Raw genomic sequence first — 19,575 nt, 5'->3', positions numbered from 1 at the left:
CTTAAATTATTTCATCCGTCTTGTATTTATTTTTTAATTATTTTTTAATTTAATTTATATTTATATAATAGTATATAAATTGATTAGTATTAATTTTATTTTATGTTTAAGTTTTTTTAAATAATTTTTAATATGTAATAAAATTTAATTTTTTAAAATAAATATAATTAAAAAGGTAATAAAATTTAATAGTTTTTTAAATATTGAATTAAAATATTTAATAAAAATATTAAATTATTTAATTTAATCTAGTTTTTTATAGCCATGGTATTATTCTAATTACATTAACATCACCTTATTTTTTAATTTTTATTTTTTTAGTATTAAATTTGTTGCGTTTTTTAAATAGAATATTTGGTGTGGACTTTTGAATAGAATATTTGTTGTAATAGAATATTTGTTGTGATTTTTAATAGAATATTTGTGTGATTTTTGGATAGAATATTTGTTGTGATTTTTTGAATAGAATATATTTAAATTAGTAGTATTTGTTGTGATTTTTGGATAGAATTTTTTTAGAATATGTATTTGTTTGTAGTGTTTATATAATGTTATTTAGTAAATAAATGGTGTTTAAATATTGTTAGTGATTTTTATTATAATAAAGTTGGTGAACGTGTATTAGTATAACATTTCATTATGGCGTGATATTGTCTATTATTTTGTATAATTAGATATGGAGGAAAGACGCAACCGCCGTGACCGCCGTGATTATATTTTATCGGGTCCCAATGATCTATCGTTGCTATATGGACAAGCCGAACATCGGTATGAGGCTATATGGTAATAAACTATAGATAGTGAGATGATAGGTTGCAGAAGAACGGGTACAATTTTACATTTGGACGATATTCCAGATCACATAATACCTCACCTGCGACGGACGAGTTTTTATGGTGTAATACGGTTAGGTTTTTTTGCATTGGATTAGCACTTAATTACGGCCCTTGTTGAGCGGTGGTGACCAGAGACGCATACATTTATGTTTCCCGAAGGGAAAATGACCATAATCCTTCAGGATGTGGGGCTAATAACCAGGTTGCCGGTTAATGGTGCAGCTTTTACAGGCCGATCACGCCACCATTGGCCATCAGTTTGTAAGGCATTATTAGGTGTCGTTCCACCTAATAATGCCATAAGAGGGTGTTATCTAAAAATCATCTGGCTAGCTGAGGAGTTTAGTCAACTTCCAGATGATGCTGATGAGGAAGTTGTACATAGGTTCGCAAAAGCATATATTATGAGGGTCATTGGATCTATTTTTAGTGATATATCTGCTTTGCGTGTGAACCTAATATTTTTACCTTTGCTAGCCGATCTTGAAGAGGCCGGCAATTATAGCTGGGGTGGTGCATGTCCGGCATGGTTGTATAGACAGTTATGTAAGGCGACAAATTCTGAAGTTATGCAGATGGCTGATCCATTATTCATACTTCAGCTATGGGCATGGGATCGAATCACAGCAGTATCACTGATACTATCTAACAGAGTACCACATCATGACGCTCCACTAGGCAGTAGGTATGTGATATTATGGAACAATGGAACAATGGACTCTGGACGTGTAATACCCGGCTAGACCCCGGCATCAGAATTTCTATTTTCCGGTGGGATCTCGGATGTTGAAAATCTCTAGAAGGGTAAAATATGTTTTTCTAAAATGTTTTCCTGTATTTTAAGGTTTTAAGTAAGAAAGAAATTGAGTTTTGAAAGAAAAGCACCAAGGAAGGAAAGCCAAGTTCGGCCGCCGAACATGGTGTAGTTTAGGGAGCACCTTTGGCCCCCGAAGGTGGTCTGACCAGCCACCTATAAAAGGCCCCATGTCCGAAAATGGGTGAGTTTTCTTCTCCATTTTCGGACAGAGGTGAGTCTAAACCCTTTCATGGTTAGTTTTGATGTTTTCCTTAAAATCCTTCATGTTTTGACGAGTTTTAGCTTGGTTTTGAAGATTTTTGAGCAAAGATCGAAGTTTGGAAGCTTGGAGACCTCCGGAACTTATTTTCCCCAAATCTCCAAGTTGGGTCACACCTTCTTTCGATTTTCAAGAGGTAAGCGTCGATCCTCACCATCTTTGATGTTTTAAGCAAGTTTTATGAAGGATTTTGGGGTGAAGATGCATGATTAGGCTAGTTATTTAAGTATTACGATTTATATGGGTTTAAGGATGAAATGCATGTTAATGTGTTGCTTTGATGATGTTTGTTGGGGTATAGGATAGTTTGAGACCCCAATATGCTTGTGTACATGTTTATACATGTTTTTGCATGAGTTGGGTTGAGTTGGAAGGTTTGGGAGGCAAATGTGCATGTTGGTGGCTTGGGTTCTGCCTGCTGAAGGACCCAGGTTCAGTTGTCGAAACCATGTTCGGCCGCCAAACCTGCCTGGGGAGGCAGTTATGGCTGCCGAACCCTACCCCCGAAAGTTTGGACTTTCGGCTCTGGAGGGGGGTTTCGGCCGCCAAACCTGCCCCCGAAGGTTGGCGAGTTTTGGCTCTGGAACCACTTTCGGCCGCCGAAAGTGGCTGAGTTTCGGCTCTGAAGGGACTTTCGGCCGCCGAACCTGCCGCCGAAAGTGCCCTGTCCAGCCTTCCTTTGGGGAGATGTTTAGAGTCATGTTAATGTATGTTTGGTCCCTCATTTGAGTCCACCTGTGTAGGTTCGGACCCGAGGAACCGAGGACCCCAGCAGTGAGATAGTCTGTTCAGAGTCAGCCTGAGGTGAGTAGAATGGAACCTTATGTTTCAAAGCAAATAAATTTTGAGCATGTTCATGCATCACGAATGCCATGATATATATACTAGGGTGTTTGCATTAGAAATCACGAATATGTTGCATTGCATATTATGATGTTGATGTGGATGGATGTTGGATGACCCATTAGCCCTCGATATGATATGATGACGATGATACAGTACGGAAGTCCAGTGAGGCCCATTCTACGCCCCTGGCACAGAGTAAGAGAAAGACCAGTGAGGCCCATTCTACGCCCCTGGCACATTGGAATGTTATGTTATGATATGTTAAGAGAAAGACCAATGAGGCCCATTCTACGCCCTTGGCACCATTGGAATGTGTTGAGGGCTATTGGTGACAAGTCCATCCTTGATGTGGATTGTTTGTGATGTGATGCATTCCATGAAAGCATGTGTTTTAATATATTTTTTTATTATTCTGCTCACTGGGCTCTAGTAGCTCACCCCTTTCCCTTAATCTCTAGGCTTGCAGGTTCGGGATAGATCTGAAGGTCAGCAAGAGTAAAGGTGTCATGTTTGTAATAGTTAGTTATGGACATGAAAGATAATATAATGTAATGAAACGTAAAGTATTGTGCAAAATGTAATGAGTATTAGAATTGTGTTTGACCCTAGTGTGTATGGTTAATCCCTTTTGTTCATGATCATTATGAAATGTTTTAATATTGAGAAATGTAAACCAAGCTTGATATATGTAATGTTGACCCAGCTAGAGCATTTGATGAGGGCTCTAGTATGGGGTTTGTATGTTTAATGTTATGGTGCATGCACAGGTCGAGCTTGGTAGATGAAGAGTTTAAAATTTTTATGTAAATGTATGATTATGTATGGGATTATCAGGTATAACAGGTTGTATGTTAGGCTTGCTACGGGTCCCGGCGACCTTAAGTTGATCTGGATCCTAGCGCCGGTAGCGGTCCGATTTCGGGTCGTTACAGATTGGTATCAAAGCCCTAGGTTCATATGGTCGGACCTAGAGAGTGTCGGGCTCATAGATGTTACAGAAGGGCAAGCACAATAGGAAAATCATGTCCACTAGGATAGGATGTAAAGTCCTGTCTTGTATGATGATGTGAAATGCCATGATTTTATGCATGTGCATTAATGTTATGCTATGTATGTGATGCGGGTTCATGTGTTCCCACATGAACCATATGACGCTAATGTTTTATGTGATGTGTGCTGTTTTTCAGTAAGTAAGATGCGAGGCACTCGTCGATCTGCACGATTGATTGGAGTCCCACCAGAAAATGAGGGCATGGATGCCCGTCCCCCTGCATTGCCGAGGGCAATGTCCTACAGATCTAGTAGGGAGAGAGTGTCAAGGGACCCTATAAGGTCTTTTGATACAAGCAGAAGGGGAGCAGTTCAGGGAGGAGTGTCAGCTGAGGGGGATGAAATGGATGTTGACCAGAGAAGGGATGGAAGTCTGGGAGTAAGCATGTCTGAAGAGGGCATAGGAGAATTTCAAGGAGGCACTCAGGCCTCGGGATTTGCTCAACCGCCCCAATAGCAACCCTTTCCACAGGGCCTCAGGTATTCGATGGGAGGTACATCGAATTACCTCAGCTTTAACCCTTATCCCTCTTTCATGCCTTACCCACCTTTCTATCTACCATACCCCCAATACCCAATGTATCCACCCTCACCTTTCTATCCAAATGTAACAAACCCTAATCAAGGGAATGTTGCACCTCCTCCACCACCCCCTGAACCTGTAGCTCCTGAAGTCCAAGTGCCTAAACCTAACTCATCTGGAGGGAGCAGAGTTAAGATGACTGACTACTTGAAGCTGGATGCTCCCAAGTTCAAGACGGGAGATGATCCATTTGAGTACCTGAAGATAGTTAAGATGATTACAGATGAGTTAGGGGCAGATGATTGTAGAGCCATTCAGATGGTGGGATTCACTCTTAAATGCAAAAAGGCCCGTGAGTGGTTTAAGAACTATGTGGACCCAAGATTGGACAATTTAACCTGGGAGGAGTTTGCTAATGAATTTGCAGGATGGGCTTTCCCTGATAGCTTGAGAGAACTGAAGATAATTGAGTTTGAACAGTTGAGGCAGACTGAAGAGATGAGTGTTGATGAGTTTACAGACAGGTTTTTGGAGCTGTTGCCGTTTGTGGAGCAAACTTATGATACAGATCAGAAGAAAGCAAGGAGGTATACAATGAGGCTCCACTCTAGGTATTCCTCCCTAATTCTTGCAGCGAAGAGAGAGAGCTTCCACACTATTGTGGATGCGGCACGGAAGATGGAGGCTAGTGCCATCATTCAGGGGACAGTTAAGTAGTCAGTGGCACAACCTTCGGGTTCCAAGACCCCAGGTGGGGAAAAGTTGGATCCCTCTTCTTTGAGTGCAGCAGCTTCAGGCAGTAAGAGGTGGAGTAGTATCACCAAAAAGTCAAAGAAGAATAAGTTCTGGAACCGCTTGAAATCAGGTCTGGGACTCGGTGGTGGCTCGAGCTCGGGTTCAGATGGTGCAGAGTGTTTGAGGTGTGGTAAGCTACACAAGGGAGCGTATCGGTTTGGGACCACAACCTGCTTCAGATGTGGGCAGGAGGGACACATAGCACGGGAGTGTCCTAGGGCACCTTTTATGGCACCATCCCAGCAGACAGCTTATGGTAGTGTGGCTCAGCCAGTAGCTCCAGCCGTGACTCAGGGCAGTGGCAGAGGCCGAGGGAGAGGGGCAGCCTCTTCTTCAGTAGGTTCCCGAGGTGAAGGTCCATCAGCTCCAGCTCGAATCTTCACTATGACACAGCAGGAGGCGAACACATCCAACACCGTGGTATCAGATAATCTCATCATTAGTTGTTCAGATGTGTATGCTTTAATGGACCCTGGTGCATCTTATTCTTTTATTGCTCCGAGAGCCGTAGAGAGGTTGGATTTGATAGTCTCTGGGTTAGAGTGTCCCCTCTGGGTCAGTGGACCCAAGTGTGATCCATCAGTGGCAGAGTTAGTCTGCCGATTTAGTCCAGTGTTTGTTAAGGGTAGATGCCTTCCAGCCGACCTTGTGGTTCTAGACTTGACGGATTTTGATGTCATTCTAGGGATGGATTGGCTATCTGCTCATGGTGCTACCTTGGACTGCAGAGATAAGGTAGTCAGGTTCAGAGATTAGGATGGGTCAGAGGTTGTCTTCAGAGGAGATAGGAGGGGTACGCCTAGAGGTCTGATATCAGCCCTACAGGCTCGTAGGTTGCTCAGGAGAGGTTGTCAGGGGTTTCTAGCTCATGTGAGAGAGCTGAATAGCCAGGTTAGGGAGCCCGCCTCAGTGCCCGTGGTTAGAGAGTTTCCAGATATTTTCCCAGATGAGCTTCCAGGATTACCACCTACTAGGGAGATAGAGTTTGAAATAGAACTGATGCCTGGAACCAGACCAATCTCTATCCCTCCCAACAGGATGGCACCAGCAGAGTTGAAAGAGCTGAAGGAGCAGTTGCAAGAGTTGGTAGACAAGGGTTTCATCCGACCGAGTACCTCACCTTGGGGTGCTCTAGTGCTGTTTGTGAAGAAGAAGGATGGATCATTGAGACTTTGTATCGACTACAGGCAGTTGAACAAAGTCACTACCAAGAATAAGTATCTGTTACCTAGGATCAATGATCTATTCGACCAGCTAGTAGAAGCAGGTTGTTTCTCCAAGATAGATCTGAGATCTGGGTACCATCAACTGAGAATAAGAGGAGAAGATGTGCCGAAGACGGTTTTCAGGACCGGATATGGGCATTATGAATTCCTAGTAATGCCGTTTGGGCTAACCAATGCCCCTGCAGCATTCATGGACCTCATGAACAGAGTGTTTAGCCAGTATCTGGATCACTGCATTATTGTCTTCATAGATGATATCTTAGTGTATTTCAGAAATATAGAAGAGCATGCCCATCATCTGAGGTTAGTTTTGCAGACCCTGAGGGAGCACGGCTTGTACGCCAAGTCTCCAAGTGTGAATTCTAGTTGAGGAGCATCTCATTCTTGGGGCATGTTGTATCAGAAAATGGAATTGAAGTGGACCCCAAGAAGGTAGAAGCTGTAACTAACTGGCCCAAACCCACTATAGTAACAAAGATCAAGAGCTTTTTGGGTTTGGCAGGTTACTACAGGAGGTTCGTTCAGGACTTCTCTAAGATTGCCGCTCCTATGACCAGATTAATCAAGAAGAATCAGAAGTTCGTGTGGTCTGATCAGTGCGAGGAAAGCTTTGAAGAGCTGAAGAAAAGGTTGACGTCAGCACCGGTGTTAGCTCTGTCTACCAGTAATGAAGACTTCTCAGTGTTTTGTGATGAGTCCCGTGTGGGACTGGATTGTGTGTTAATGCAAAATGAGAGGGTAATTGCTTATGCTTCTAGGCAGCTGAAGAAGCATGAGTTGAATTACCCTACACATGACCTAGAGATGGCAACTGTGATCTTTGCACTCAAGATGTAGAGGCATTACCTGTATAGGGTTAAATGTGAGATCTTCACAGATCATAAGAGTTTGCAGTACATCTTGTGTAACGACCCGAAAATCCGGACCGCTACCGGCGCTAGGATCCAGATCGGCATAAGGCCGCCGGGACCCGTAGCAAGCCTACTATACATCCTGTACAGCTGGTATAATCCCAAACACGATCAAACATAACCATAAAACATTTAAAACTTTACCTTTACTCAGTTTGACCTGTGTATGCACTATGACTGAACTCATAGAACCCCTAGAGTCAGCATATCCTAAGTCAAACTCGATCCATCACATGTAATAACATAAAATACCATTCATGTACAAAGGGATTAACCAACTCGGGCCAAGCACAATACTATAACTCTGAACATATAACATAATATCATTATGCAATACAACTCTTTTTTTACAACAAATACAAAACCTTACATTACATTATGTCCACTACTATTCTATTACATAAACATGACCATGGACGTAACCTGCTGATCTCCTGACTATCTCTGACCCTGCAAATCTGGGGTTAGGGGAGAGGGGTGAGCTAAAAAGCCCAGTGAGCAGAAACCATAAAAGAAAACAGTTCATTTTAACATATGCTATCATGGAATGCGTCACATCACAAATATATCACTTCAAGGATGAATCTGTCACCAATAGCCCTCTACATATCAATCTCGTACCATAACAAGTCAACAATACTCTATGCCAGGGGCGATACGGCCACGCCTGGACTCCACATACTCTATGCCAGGGGCGATACGACCACACCTGGACTACTCATGTAACAGCCCGGAAACCGGTACCCTCTCTGTAACGGCCCAAACTGCTCGGCACTAGGATCCAGATCGGCTTAAGGCCGCCTAGACCCGTAGTAAGCCTGCTATGAACTCTGTGTACCTGTTAAAATCCCATACATGATCCGACTGGACTATTAACTGTTAAAACAACCAGACTTAACCTTGAAAACATTCTCTGTAGGTTCAATCATATGAACCAAAATGCTCAGATATACTAATCTGAACTAGCCCTCGGGCTATCTATAACACACCAGTGATGCTCTACCAAGTAACCTCCATGCCCTATGCGCTCTGCAGCATAGAACCCACTCTGTAAGGGTCAGCATATCCTAAGTTAACTTGGCTACCATAGAGTCACAGGAATCAAACCTGATCTTCTCTAGTGGCCTCTCTATGGATCACAGGAATCAAACCTGGTCTTTCCTATGCACTGGTCTTGGGTCAAAGGAATTAATCCCTGTCTTCCCTCACAGTTATAATTCACTGGGTTTTCGAAACACATCATATACTAAGCCTGGTCTGACTCATTTCTCATCAAGACACTGTAAAACAGGATACATGCATACACTAGGGATTCACATACACTAGACAATAGGCAAAAGCACATTCTAACTCATTTATACATTAACTGACTAACTATACATCACTTTTACATATATCTCTTTAATTACATCATGTCCACACTATACTATTACACATGCAATCCTTTAGCAACTCTGATGCTTCTGCCCTTCCCAGCTACTCTGAACCTGCAAAACTGGGATTAAGGGAAAGGGATGAGCTTCTAAAGCCCAGTGAGTAGAAACACTGAAAACAGTTCATTCATACGCACTATATATGAAAATGCATCACCAAACAAACATCTCAATATATCGTGGATTAGACATGACCCCAGAACTCCCTCGACGGGCTACTGAAGTCGCCTTGGTCTAATCTCCACAAAGGTAGACATGACCCCAAAAATACCCTCTGTCAATACTGGGCCCCCCAAAGGAGCTATACAGGGCATACCAATATGTACTTGCCCAACTGACCTGACACAATGACAGGAGCCGAAGCTTAGGCTATTGGAGTCGCCTGGGTCCACCTAACCTCTGATCATATAATCAACAATAATATGCAATGCTTCATATTCGTGATTCTAATGCAATCACCCTAATACATATCATAGCAATCATGATGCATGAACTATGCTCAAGCATTATGTTTCTTTAATAAAAGATTAAGTTTAGTTCTACTCACCTCTGCTCCTCAAGCAGAACCTGTACTGACTCTGAAACTGCTAATCCTGACAACCTCTCTGAACTGTCGGGTCCAAACCTACACAAAAGGACTCGATTGAGGTGTCAAACATACTCTTATTAACTCTTAAACATCTGCCCAAAACCCCTCTAAAAGCTCATAGAATAATCACTTAAACCATGCAAAGGAAAAGCTAGGCAGGACACTTTCGGCAGCACCTTCGGCGGCCGAATGTGCAGGACAGATCCGAAAGTCCATTCTTTCGGAGGCAACCTTAGGCAGCCGAAACTACCTTCACAAGGGGTTCGGCGGCCGAATCCTCCTTTCGACGGCCGAACCTGAGTTCATCCAGAACCCAGCTTCGTGCACAACCATCTCCTGCCAAGCACCAACTCTACTCACTCATGCATACACAACTCCTCAACTTGCATATACTCTGGTATATGCACAAAGGGGTCCAAAACTACCTATTAACCCCAACAAAACAACAACTATCACACATAATCATGCTTACACCATTAAAGCATCAAAACTAAGCTTTCACCTAACCATGCAACTCTACCCTTAACCATTTGAAAAGCTGTTCAAACTCATTAAAACAAGCTGAAAACTTCCCTTACCTCTTGAAAACAGAAGAGGAACAGCCAACTCAGCAACTCCTCTTCAACTATTCCCAAAACCTCACTTTTCTCTCTTTTTTCTCCAAAACGTTCAAAACCTTTGCAAATGACCAAACCCTCTGCATGAGCTGATTAAAGCTTGCAGATGAGTCAAAGGGATACGTGGCCTAACCCTCTGTGGTGATTTGGAGGTGAACACCTGGCCAAACCACGGACTGAGGCGTGTCCACAACGAACCGACCTCCTCAGCTTCGGCTGCCGAAACTGCATGCAAAACCATGCAACTTTCGGGGGCCGAACATAACCTTCGGGGGCCGAACATTGGGCACTTTCGGCGGCCGAACTTACATTCGGGGGCCGAACCTGGCCTTTGTCTCCAAAGCCTTTTCTCTTTAAAACTTAAACACTTAAAAGCATTTTAGAAAACCTTCACTCTTACCCTTCTAGACCCTCTGACATCCCTGAATTCCACCGGACGGTAGGAATTCCGATGTCGGATTTAGCCGGGTATTACAATCTTCCCCCCTTATAAAACATTCGTCCTCGAATGTTAAAAACAAAACAAACAAATAAGAACACACAAGATCTAGACTCCACAGCCTTCGCTGCGCTACTCTGAGCCTTATTCCTCTTTTCTCTTTATCTTTTCCTAACTCTCAAACGGAATACTCCAATCTCGGATTACACTCAAACCATAATCACCTCTTATCAGAATAGCTAAAAGATCATCAATCCTAACTAGGATAACTTGGTACTTACTTACCAGCGTAAACTCACTGTTTTACTCAACTATCAGATCAAAACCTTAAGACTTTATCTTTCGTTTCCCACACCAATTGGGCATAAACCAGGGTGAAGTACTAAGTCAGATAAAACCTTTAACTACCAACCCTCTTTTCACTATGCTGGTAACTCTTAGCTCTCTCTTTGCAGGTGCCATTCTGTAGAGGAAAGAAAGGAAACAATGGTTCTGCGTCCAGATACCATTCTGATTCCAATTCGACCTCCCTAACAGATGGTAAACTTGACAACCTACCTGGGAAACATCTAGTACTCACTAGAAGAGGCACTGAGGCTGATTCCCTGTCCTGACAAACTTACTCACAAGAGCTAGACCAACCCTCTGATAACCTTTCCTGAGAACCTGTGAGCCTGCAGGGCTGACATCAACTTCTAGGCAGCTATACTCTGTCCCCCTAAAAGGACTACGCTGATCCATCGTCAACTATAAACTCTCCTACCTTGTCTCTGCGGACACAGGTAGTACCGTGAGTAATGCATCAATCCGCCCTAGAATGACATCACACAGTCAAATCTAGAACCATAAGGTCAGCTGGATCGCATCTACTCACCACTAACTCTGAACTGAACTAACTGACTCTGCATCAGAAGGATCACACTCTCAGGTCCACTGACCCAAGGAAAACACTCTAAGCCCAGAAGTCATCAAACCCAATCCTATCAACGGCTCACAGCAACAAGGAAAGCGAAACACTGAGGGTCAAAACAGCTAACGTACACATCTGAGCACCTCTAAGTGAACGTACCTGACGTCACTGTGCTTACTGTGTTAGGCTATACTATGTCAGGATGAAGATCCAAGCTAAAGCAAATGGAACTTCCCTCGGGAATCTACGGAACAAGCTAACCCTTTATCTCTGCCTCAACTACCATCCATTCCCAGACAACTCTAACCTTTTCTTTTTGACTTTACTCTTATCTTACTCTGACCTATTACTTGCTCTTAGTTTTCTGTCTCTTGTTCTGTTTTCTGCTTTCTCTTGTTTACTTTACTCTTTTTACTCTTTCGTAAGAAAACCATTCTCACTATACTTGGGTGTAGAGACACCTGAAACATTATGATCTCATAACAATTCTCTCTTTTTAACTCTTTTCTGAAATTCTATCTCTTTAACTTGTTATTCTGACCATGTAACTCTATTACATTCTGTTATGTTCACTCCTACTAGGATCCACAAAACAAGACAGATATCAAAACTCTCAAAAAGAGCATACCTGGCAGCACTGGATCTAATGGGGCTATTCCCTGCTGAGCCTTTCTACCTGACAAAGACCGCTGGGACCGAACCATCCAAGGCATCATACGACACTCACGAATCACATGCCCCTTCTGTCCACACCTATAACATCCTATTGTTCCTGCCAGACAAACTCCCTTATGCAATCTACCACACCTCAAACATTGTGACTTGCCTATACCAGAACTTGGACTAGCACCGCTATTCCCTACCTCTCGCTTTGTTGACCCTTTTAAGCCCCTAACCTTTTTCTTTTTACCTTTCCCCCACGTTGCTCCTTTCCAGGTAGCTGTACTCCAGGTGGAGGGTTCATTCTCTCCTATCCTAGAATCCTTGGTCTGATCACCTGTTACAGACTCATCCATATTTACTTGTACACCTACCTCCTTTCTTTGCACATCTACTTCTATCTCTCTCTTATTTTCTGATTCTCGCTTTATTCCTACGCGATTATCAGCAAAAGATCCCTCAGATGGATCTGATTCCACAGGTTGACCACCACTCATCATCTTATCACTCAGCTAGCTCTCCTGAGAAACAGCACAGAAGAACAAACATTAGCAAACATAGAGTTCATATGAAACACATGAACTTACAATATATACATGCATACATACATACATAACATCAATACACATGTTTCTATACATGGGCATTTCACATCAGCATGCAAAACAACTGAACATTTTAGCTTAGTGGACATGATTATACTTATTGTGCTTTGCCTCACTAGAACATCTAAACCAACCTCTTTCCGATGTGGGATATCTCTAATCCTTGAACAAAATTGTTCAACACACCGTACTTAGGAGGCCCTATGCTCTGATACCATCTGTAACAGCCCGGAAACCGGTACCCTCTCTGTAACGGCCCAAACTGCTCGGCACTAGGATCCAGATCGGCTTAAGGCCGCCTAGACCCGTAGTAAGCCTGCTATGAACTCTGTGTACCTGTTAAAATCCCATACATGATCCGACTGGACTATTAACTGTTAAAACAACCAGACTTAACCTTGAAAACATTCTCTGTAGGTTCAATCATATGAACCAAAATGCTCAGATATACTAATCTGAACTAGCCCTCGGGCTATCTATAACACACCAGTGATGCTCTACCAAGTAACCTCCATGCCCTATGCGCTCTGCAGCATAGAACCCACTCTGTAAGGGTCAGCATATCCTAAGTTAACTTGGCTACCATAGAGTCACAGGAATCAAACCTGGTCTTTCCTATGCACTGGTCTTGGGTCAAAGGAATTAATCCCTGTCTTCCCTCACAGTTATAATTCACTGGGTTTTCGAAACACATCATATACTAAGCCTGGTCTGACTCATTTCTCATCAAGACACTGTAAAACAGGATACATGCATACACTAGGGATTCACATACACTAGACAATAGGCAAAAGCACATTCTAACTCATTTATACATTAACTGACTAACTATACATCACTTTTACATATATCTCTTTAATTACATCATGTCCACACTATACTATTACACATGCAATCCTTTAGCAACTCTGATGCTTCTGCCCTTCCCAGCTACTCTGAACCTGCAAAACTGGGATTAAGGGAAAGGGATGAGCTTCTAAAGCCCAGTGAGTAGAAACACTGAAAACAGTTCATTCATACGCACTATATATGAAAATGCATCACCAAACAAACATCTCAATATATCGTGGATTAGACATGACCCCAGAACTCCCTCGACGGGCTACTGAAGTCGCCTTGGTCTAATCTCCACAAAGGTAGACATGACCCCAAAAATACCCTCTGTCAATACTGGGCCCCCCAAAGGAGCTATACAGGGCATACCAATATGTACTTGCCTAACTGACCTGACACAATGACAGGAGCCGAAGCTTAGGCTATTGGAGTCGCCTGGGTCCACCTAACCTCTGATCATATAATCAACAATAATATGCAATGCTTCATATTCGTGATTCTAATGCAATCACCCTAATACATATCATAGCAATCATGATGCATGAACTATGCTCAAGCATTATGTTTCTTTAATAAAAGATTAAGTTTAGTTCTACTCACCTCTGCTCCTCAAGCAGAACCTGTACTGACTCTGAAACTGCTAATCCTGACAACCTCTCTGAACTGTCGGGTCCAAACCTACACAAAAGGACTCGATTGAGGTGTCAAACATACTCTTATTAACTCTTAAACATCTGCCCAAAACCCCTCTAAAAGCTCATAGAATAATCACTTAAACCATGCAAAGGAAAAGCTAGGCAGGACACTTTCGGCAGCACCTTCGGCGGCCGAATGTGCAGGACAGATCCGAAAGTCCATTCTTTCGGAGGCAACCTTAGGCAGCCGAAACTACCTTCACAAGGGGTTCGGCGGCCGAATCCTCCTTTCGGCGGCCGAACCTGAGTTCATCCAGAACCCAGCTTCGTGCACAACCATCTCCTGCCAAGCACCAACTCTACTCACTCATGCATACACAACTCCTCAACTTGCATATACTCTGGTATATGCACAAAGGGGTCCAAAACTACCTATTAACCCCAACAAAACAGCAACTATCACACATAATCATGCTTACACCATTAAAGCATCAAAACTAAGCTTTCACCTAACCATGCAACTCTACCCTTAACCATTTGAAAAGCTGTTCAAACTCATTAAAACAAGCTGAAAACTTCCCTTACCTCTTGAAAACAGAAGAGGAACAGCCAACTCAGCAACTCCTCTTCAACTATTCCCAAAACCTCACTTTTCTCTCTTTTTTCTCCAAAACGTTCAAAACCTTTGCAAATGACCAAACCCTCTGCATGAGCTGATTAAAGCTTGCAGATGAGTCAAAGGGATACGTGGCCTAACCTTCTGTGGTGATTTGGAGGCGAACACCTGGCCAAACCACGGACTGAGGCGTGTCCACAACGAACCGACCTCCTCAGCTTCGGCTGCCGAAACTGCATGCAAAACCATGTAACTTTCGGGGGCCGAACATAACCTTCGGGGGCCGAACATTGGGCACTTTCGGCGGCCGAACTTACATTCGGGGGCCGAACCTGGCCTTTGTCTCCAAAGCCTTTTCTCTTTAAAACTTAAACACTTAAAAGCATTTTAGAAAACCTTCACTCTTACCCTTCTAGACCCTCTGACATCCCTGAATTCCACCGGACGGTAGGAATTCCGATGTCGGATTTAGCCGGGTATTACAACTCATCTCATATCATATCGTACATGCCATATCATATCATTTCATATCATGTCATAACATACTGAGGGCTAGAGGATCATCCAGTATCCATCCACATCATTGTCATCGTATTATGCAATGCGTCATATTCATGAGTTCTAATGCAAACAACCTATTACATAACATGGTATCCATGATGCATGAACATGCTGAAAACATTTGATTTAAAACATAAGGGTTAGTTCCACTCACCTCTGGCTAGCTCTAGACTAACTCTGAAGCAGCTAACACTGCTAAACACCTCGGTTCCTCGGGTCCGATCCTACATAGATGGACTCCAGTGAGGTGCCAAACATACTCTAAACAACTCATAAACAACTACCCAAAAACCCCCCTAAAGCATCACTTAAACATGCATAGAAAACACCTATGAAAGGGCTGGACAGGGCACTTTCGGCGGCACCTTCGGTGGCCGAAAGTCCCAGACAGAGACGAAAGTCAGGCAGGTTCGGCGGCACCTTCGGCGGCCAAACCCTCTCTCCAGAGACGAAAGTCAGGCACTTTCGGCGGCCGAACATTACCTTCGGCGGCCGAAAGTCTGCTTTCAAGCCAAAACTCAACTTTCGGGGGCAAGGTTAGGCGGTCAAACCATGCATCATCAGGCAGGTTCGGCGGCCGAAACCACCTTCGGCGGCCGAACTTGAGTTCATCCAGAACTCAGCCCTTGTGCATTTCAAGCCTCCCAAACCTTCCATACTCCCCAAAACAAGCACCCAACTTCTCAAACACATGCATACGTCCTTAACCATGCACAAAGGAGCTCAAACAAGCTTAAACTCCCAAAAACAACATCTAAAGCATACATAGATAGTTTATGACCCACATAGGCCAAAACCATCAAAACAAACCAAACCTCACATACTCTTTCCCAATCATGCATACTCTCTCCCATAAGCTCAAGGGGCTTGAAAACTAACTTAAACCCCAACACAAACATCACAAGAACATACATTATCATACATTGGGCATAAAACCCACATAAACCCTAACATGCATATCTACCCATACTCAACCATCAAAACCTCTTAAAACTCACTTAAAACTTCATGAAACGTAAAAGAAAGCATAGATCCACACTTACCTCTTGAAGATCGAGGGTTTGTGCGAGCTCAAACTTGGAGATGGGAGGAAACTGCTCCTTGGGTCTCCAAGCTCCCAAAACTTTGATCTAAGCTTGAAAACTCTTCAAAACAACCATGGAACTCATAAAAATATGAAGGAGATGAAGAGAAAACATGAAAATGACCAAAGGAGGACATGAACACACCTGGCTTGAGAATGGGGAGAAATCTCGCCCATTTTCGGTCTGAGGGGCTTTTATAGGTGGCCAGCCAAACCTCCTTCGGCGGCCTAACATGCATGCAAAACACCCCCATGTTCGGCGGCCGAACTTGAGGTTCGGCGGCCGAACCTGGTTTGTTCAAACATAGCTTTCGGAGGCCAAAAGCACTCCCGAAACCTACTCATGTTCGGCGGCCGAACTTCACTTTCGGCGGCCGAACCTGTCAAAACCTCCATGGTCTTTTCTTTTCAAAACTCACTTCTTTTTCATTTAAAACCATGAAATCAGTAAAAATCATTTTAGAAATCACATTTTACCCCTCTAGAAGACTCTGGCACCATCAACATTCCATATTCCAGCGGAGATTCCGCCGGGAGGTAGGGATTCCGATGCCGGAATCTAGCCGGGTATTACATCTTGAGTCAGAGGGAGTTGAATATGAGGTAGAGGAGATGGGTAGAACTGCTTAGTGACTATGATTACAAAATTCAGTACCATCCGGGTAAGGCAAATGTCGTGGCAGATGCCCTAAGCCGGAAATCACTCGGCAGTCTATCCCATATTACAGCAGAGAGAAGACCGGTGGTGAGGGAGTTTTATAAGCTCATCAATGAAGGGCTGCAGTTGGAGTTGTCTGGTACAGGTGCTTTGATAACTCAGATGAGAGTGACACCCGTGTTTTTGGAGCAGATGGCTCAGAAACAACATGAGAACCCAGAGTTAGTGAAAATTGCCAGGACTATTCAGTCAGACAAGAATGAAGAGTTCAGATTTGACAGCAAGGGGATCTTCCGCTATGGAAGTAGATTATGTGTACCAGATAACGTGAGTCTGAAGGGAGACATTATGAGGGAAGCTCATAATGCTAGAAACAGTGTTCACCCTGGAGCTACCAAGATGTATCAAGATCTGAAGAGAGTTTATTGGTGGCCAGCTATGAAGAGAGAAGTGGCACAGTTCGTGTCCGCCTGTGAAGTATGTCAGAGGGTGAAGCTGAAACATCAGAAGCCAGCTGGAATGCTTAACCCACTACCGATTCCAGAGTAGAAATGGGAAAATATAGCTATGGATTTTGTAGTGGGGTTACCGGCAACGTCCAACAGGTTGGACTCCATATGGGTGATTGTGGACAGACTGACCAAATCTGCTCACTTCATCCCTGTCAGGAGTGGCTATTCTGTGGAAAAATTGGCGCAGGTGTTTGTTGATGAAGTGGTTAGACTGCATGGGGCTCCTGTTTCTATAGTGTCTGATAGGGGACCCCAGTTCACCTCCAGGTTTTGGCAGAGCCTGCAGAATGCTATGGGTATCAGGTTGGATTTTAGTACTGCTTTCCATCCTCAGACTGATGGACAGTCAGAGAGGACCATCCAGACAATTGAAGATATGCTCAGAATGTGTGTGCTAGATTTTGGCAGTTCTTGAAGGCAGCATCTACCCTTGGTGGAGTTTGCCTACAATAACAGCTATCATGCTAGCATCGGGATGGCTCCTTATGAAGCTCTTTATGGGAGGAAGTGCAGGTCACCTGTTTGCTGGGAAAAAATTAGAGAAAGGGCCTTAGAAAGGCCTGAGCTAGTAGAGATCACCACCAGAATTGTGCCCATCATCAGAGAAAGGATCAAGACTGCTGTGAGTCGGCAGAAAAGCTATGCAGATGTCCGCAGAAGGCAAGTAGAGTTTCAGGAGGGAGATTTGGTGTTGCTCAAGGTGTCTCCTATGAAAGGGGTGATTCGTTTTGGGAAGAAAGGTAAGCTAGCCCCACGGTACATTGGACCCTTTGAAATCTTGCAAAAGATTGGGAATGTATCGTACAAGCTGGACTTACCTACTTCAATGGAAAGAATCCATCCGGTTTTCCATGTTTCCATGTTACAGAAGTTTGTGTCAGATCCGGGCAAGGTTCTTAGTGAGCCTGATGTGGAGATCCTAGGAGATCTCACTTATGTTGAGCAGCCAGTACAGATCCTGAACACGTAGATCAGAAAGCTGAGGAACAAGGAAATCCCGATGGTGAAAGTCCTTTGAAATCACCACAACATAGAAGAATGTACCTGGGAGACACGAGAGTCTATGCTCCAGCAATACCCTCATCTCTTTTAAGGTTAGCATCTATGTGTTTTTATGTGTTATGTGTGTTATGCCATGTTATGCTTGTTTGGTGAATATTCGGGGACGAATGTTCTTAAGGAGGGGAGAATGTAATACCCGGCTAGACCCCGGCATCGAAATTCCTATTTTCTGGTGGGATCTCAGATGTCGGAAACCTCTAGAAGGGTAAAATATGTTTTTCTAAAATGTTTTCCTTTATTTTAATGTTTTAAGTAAGAAAGAAATTGAGTTTTGAAAGAAAAGCACCAAGGAAGGAAAGCCAGGTTCGGCCGCCGAACCTCATGTTCGGCCGCCGAACATGGTGCAGTTTAGGGAGCACCTTTGGCCCCCGAAGGTGGTCTGGCCAGCCACCTCTAAAAGGTCCCATGTCCAAAAATGGGCGAGTTTTCTTCTCCATTTTCGGGCAGAGGTGAGTCCAAACCCTTCCATGGTTAGTTTTGATGTTTTCCTTAAAATCCTTCATGTTTTGACGAGTTTTAGTTTGGTTTTGAAGATTTTTGAGCAAAGATCGAAGTTTTGAAGCTTGGAGACCTCCGGAACTCATTTTTCCCAAATCTCCAAGTTGGGTCACCCCAATAAGTCAAAAGTGATATTAAATTTAAAAAATAAAGTAAATTTCGTATTAAAACATGGCACATACCTGCCTTGTGCAACGCGTCGTTTATTGTTGCATTTTTGAATGTCTTATTGTAATTACTCAAAACATATCTGATGTAGTAATGATGATGACCAGCTAGAGGTTGTCACCAATCTTTCTGCACCCCTTTTAGGATTCCAGCATGACGATCTGAAATTACACACAAATATTCTCGATTGGTCACAAAGATTCTTAAGCAATCCATAAACCATGACCAATTGTCACCGTCCTCCTTATCAACAATGGCAAAAGCTAATGGAAATAGTTAATTATTTCATCGAGTGTGGTTGCACACAATATACACCCGGTGTATTTTTCATATAAGAATGTCCCATCGATTGAGATTACAGGTCGACAATATTTAAATCCCTCAATCGTTGCTTAAAAGCCTAAAACATACGGTCAAATAAACGAAACATT

General features: G+C 43.3%; 1 protein-coding gene across 1 annotated transcript; it reads left to right on the top strand.

Moving 5' to 3' along the window:
• Window positions 1-1,000: 1,000 nt before the first annotated feature.
• LOC110603261 (serine/threonine-protein phosphatase 7 long form homolog) lies at window positions 1,001-1,579 on the top strand. Its single transcript, XM_021740963.1, has one exon. The coding sequence runs from the start codon at window positions 1,001-1,003 to the stop codon at window positions 1,577-1,579; it is 579 nt and encodes a 192-aa protein (XP_021596655.1).
• Window positions 1,580-19,575: the final 17,996 nt, after the last annotated feature.

This window comes from Manihot esculenta, chromosome 16 (genome assembly GCF_001659605.2).
Source record: "Manihot esculenta cultivar AM560-2 chromosome 16, M.esculenta_v8, whole genome shotgun sequence".
NCBI lineage: Eukaryota > Viridiplantae > Streptophyta > Magnoliopsida > Malpighiales > Euphorbiaceae > Manihot > Manihot esculenta.
The sequence above is the reverse complement of the archived record's forward strand: the minus strand, read 5'-3'. Positions and strand labels throughout refer to the sequence as shown.

Bases quoted from the DNA above. Each gene is read 5' to 3' on its own strand.
- LOC110603261 (XM_021740963.1), top strand. From the start codon at position 1,001: ATGACCATAATCCTTCAGGATGTGGGGCTAATAACCAGGTTGCCGGTT.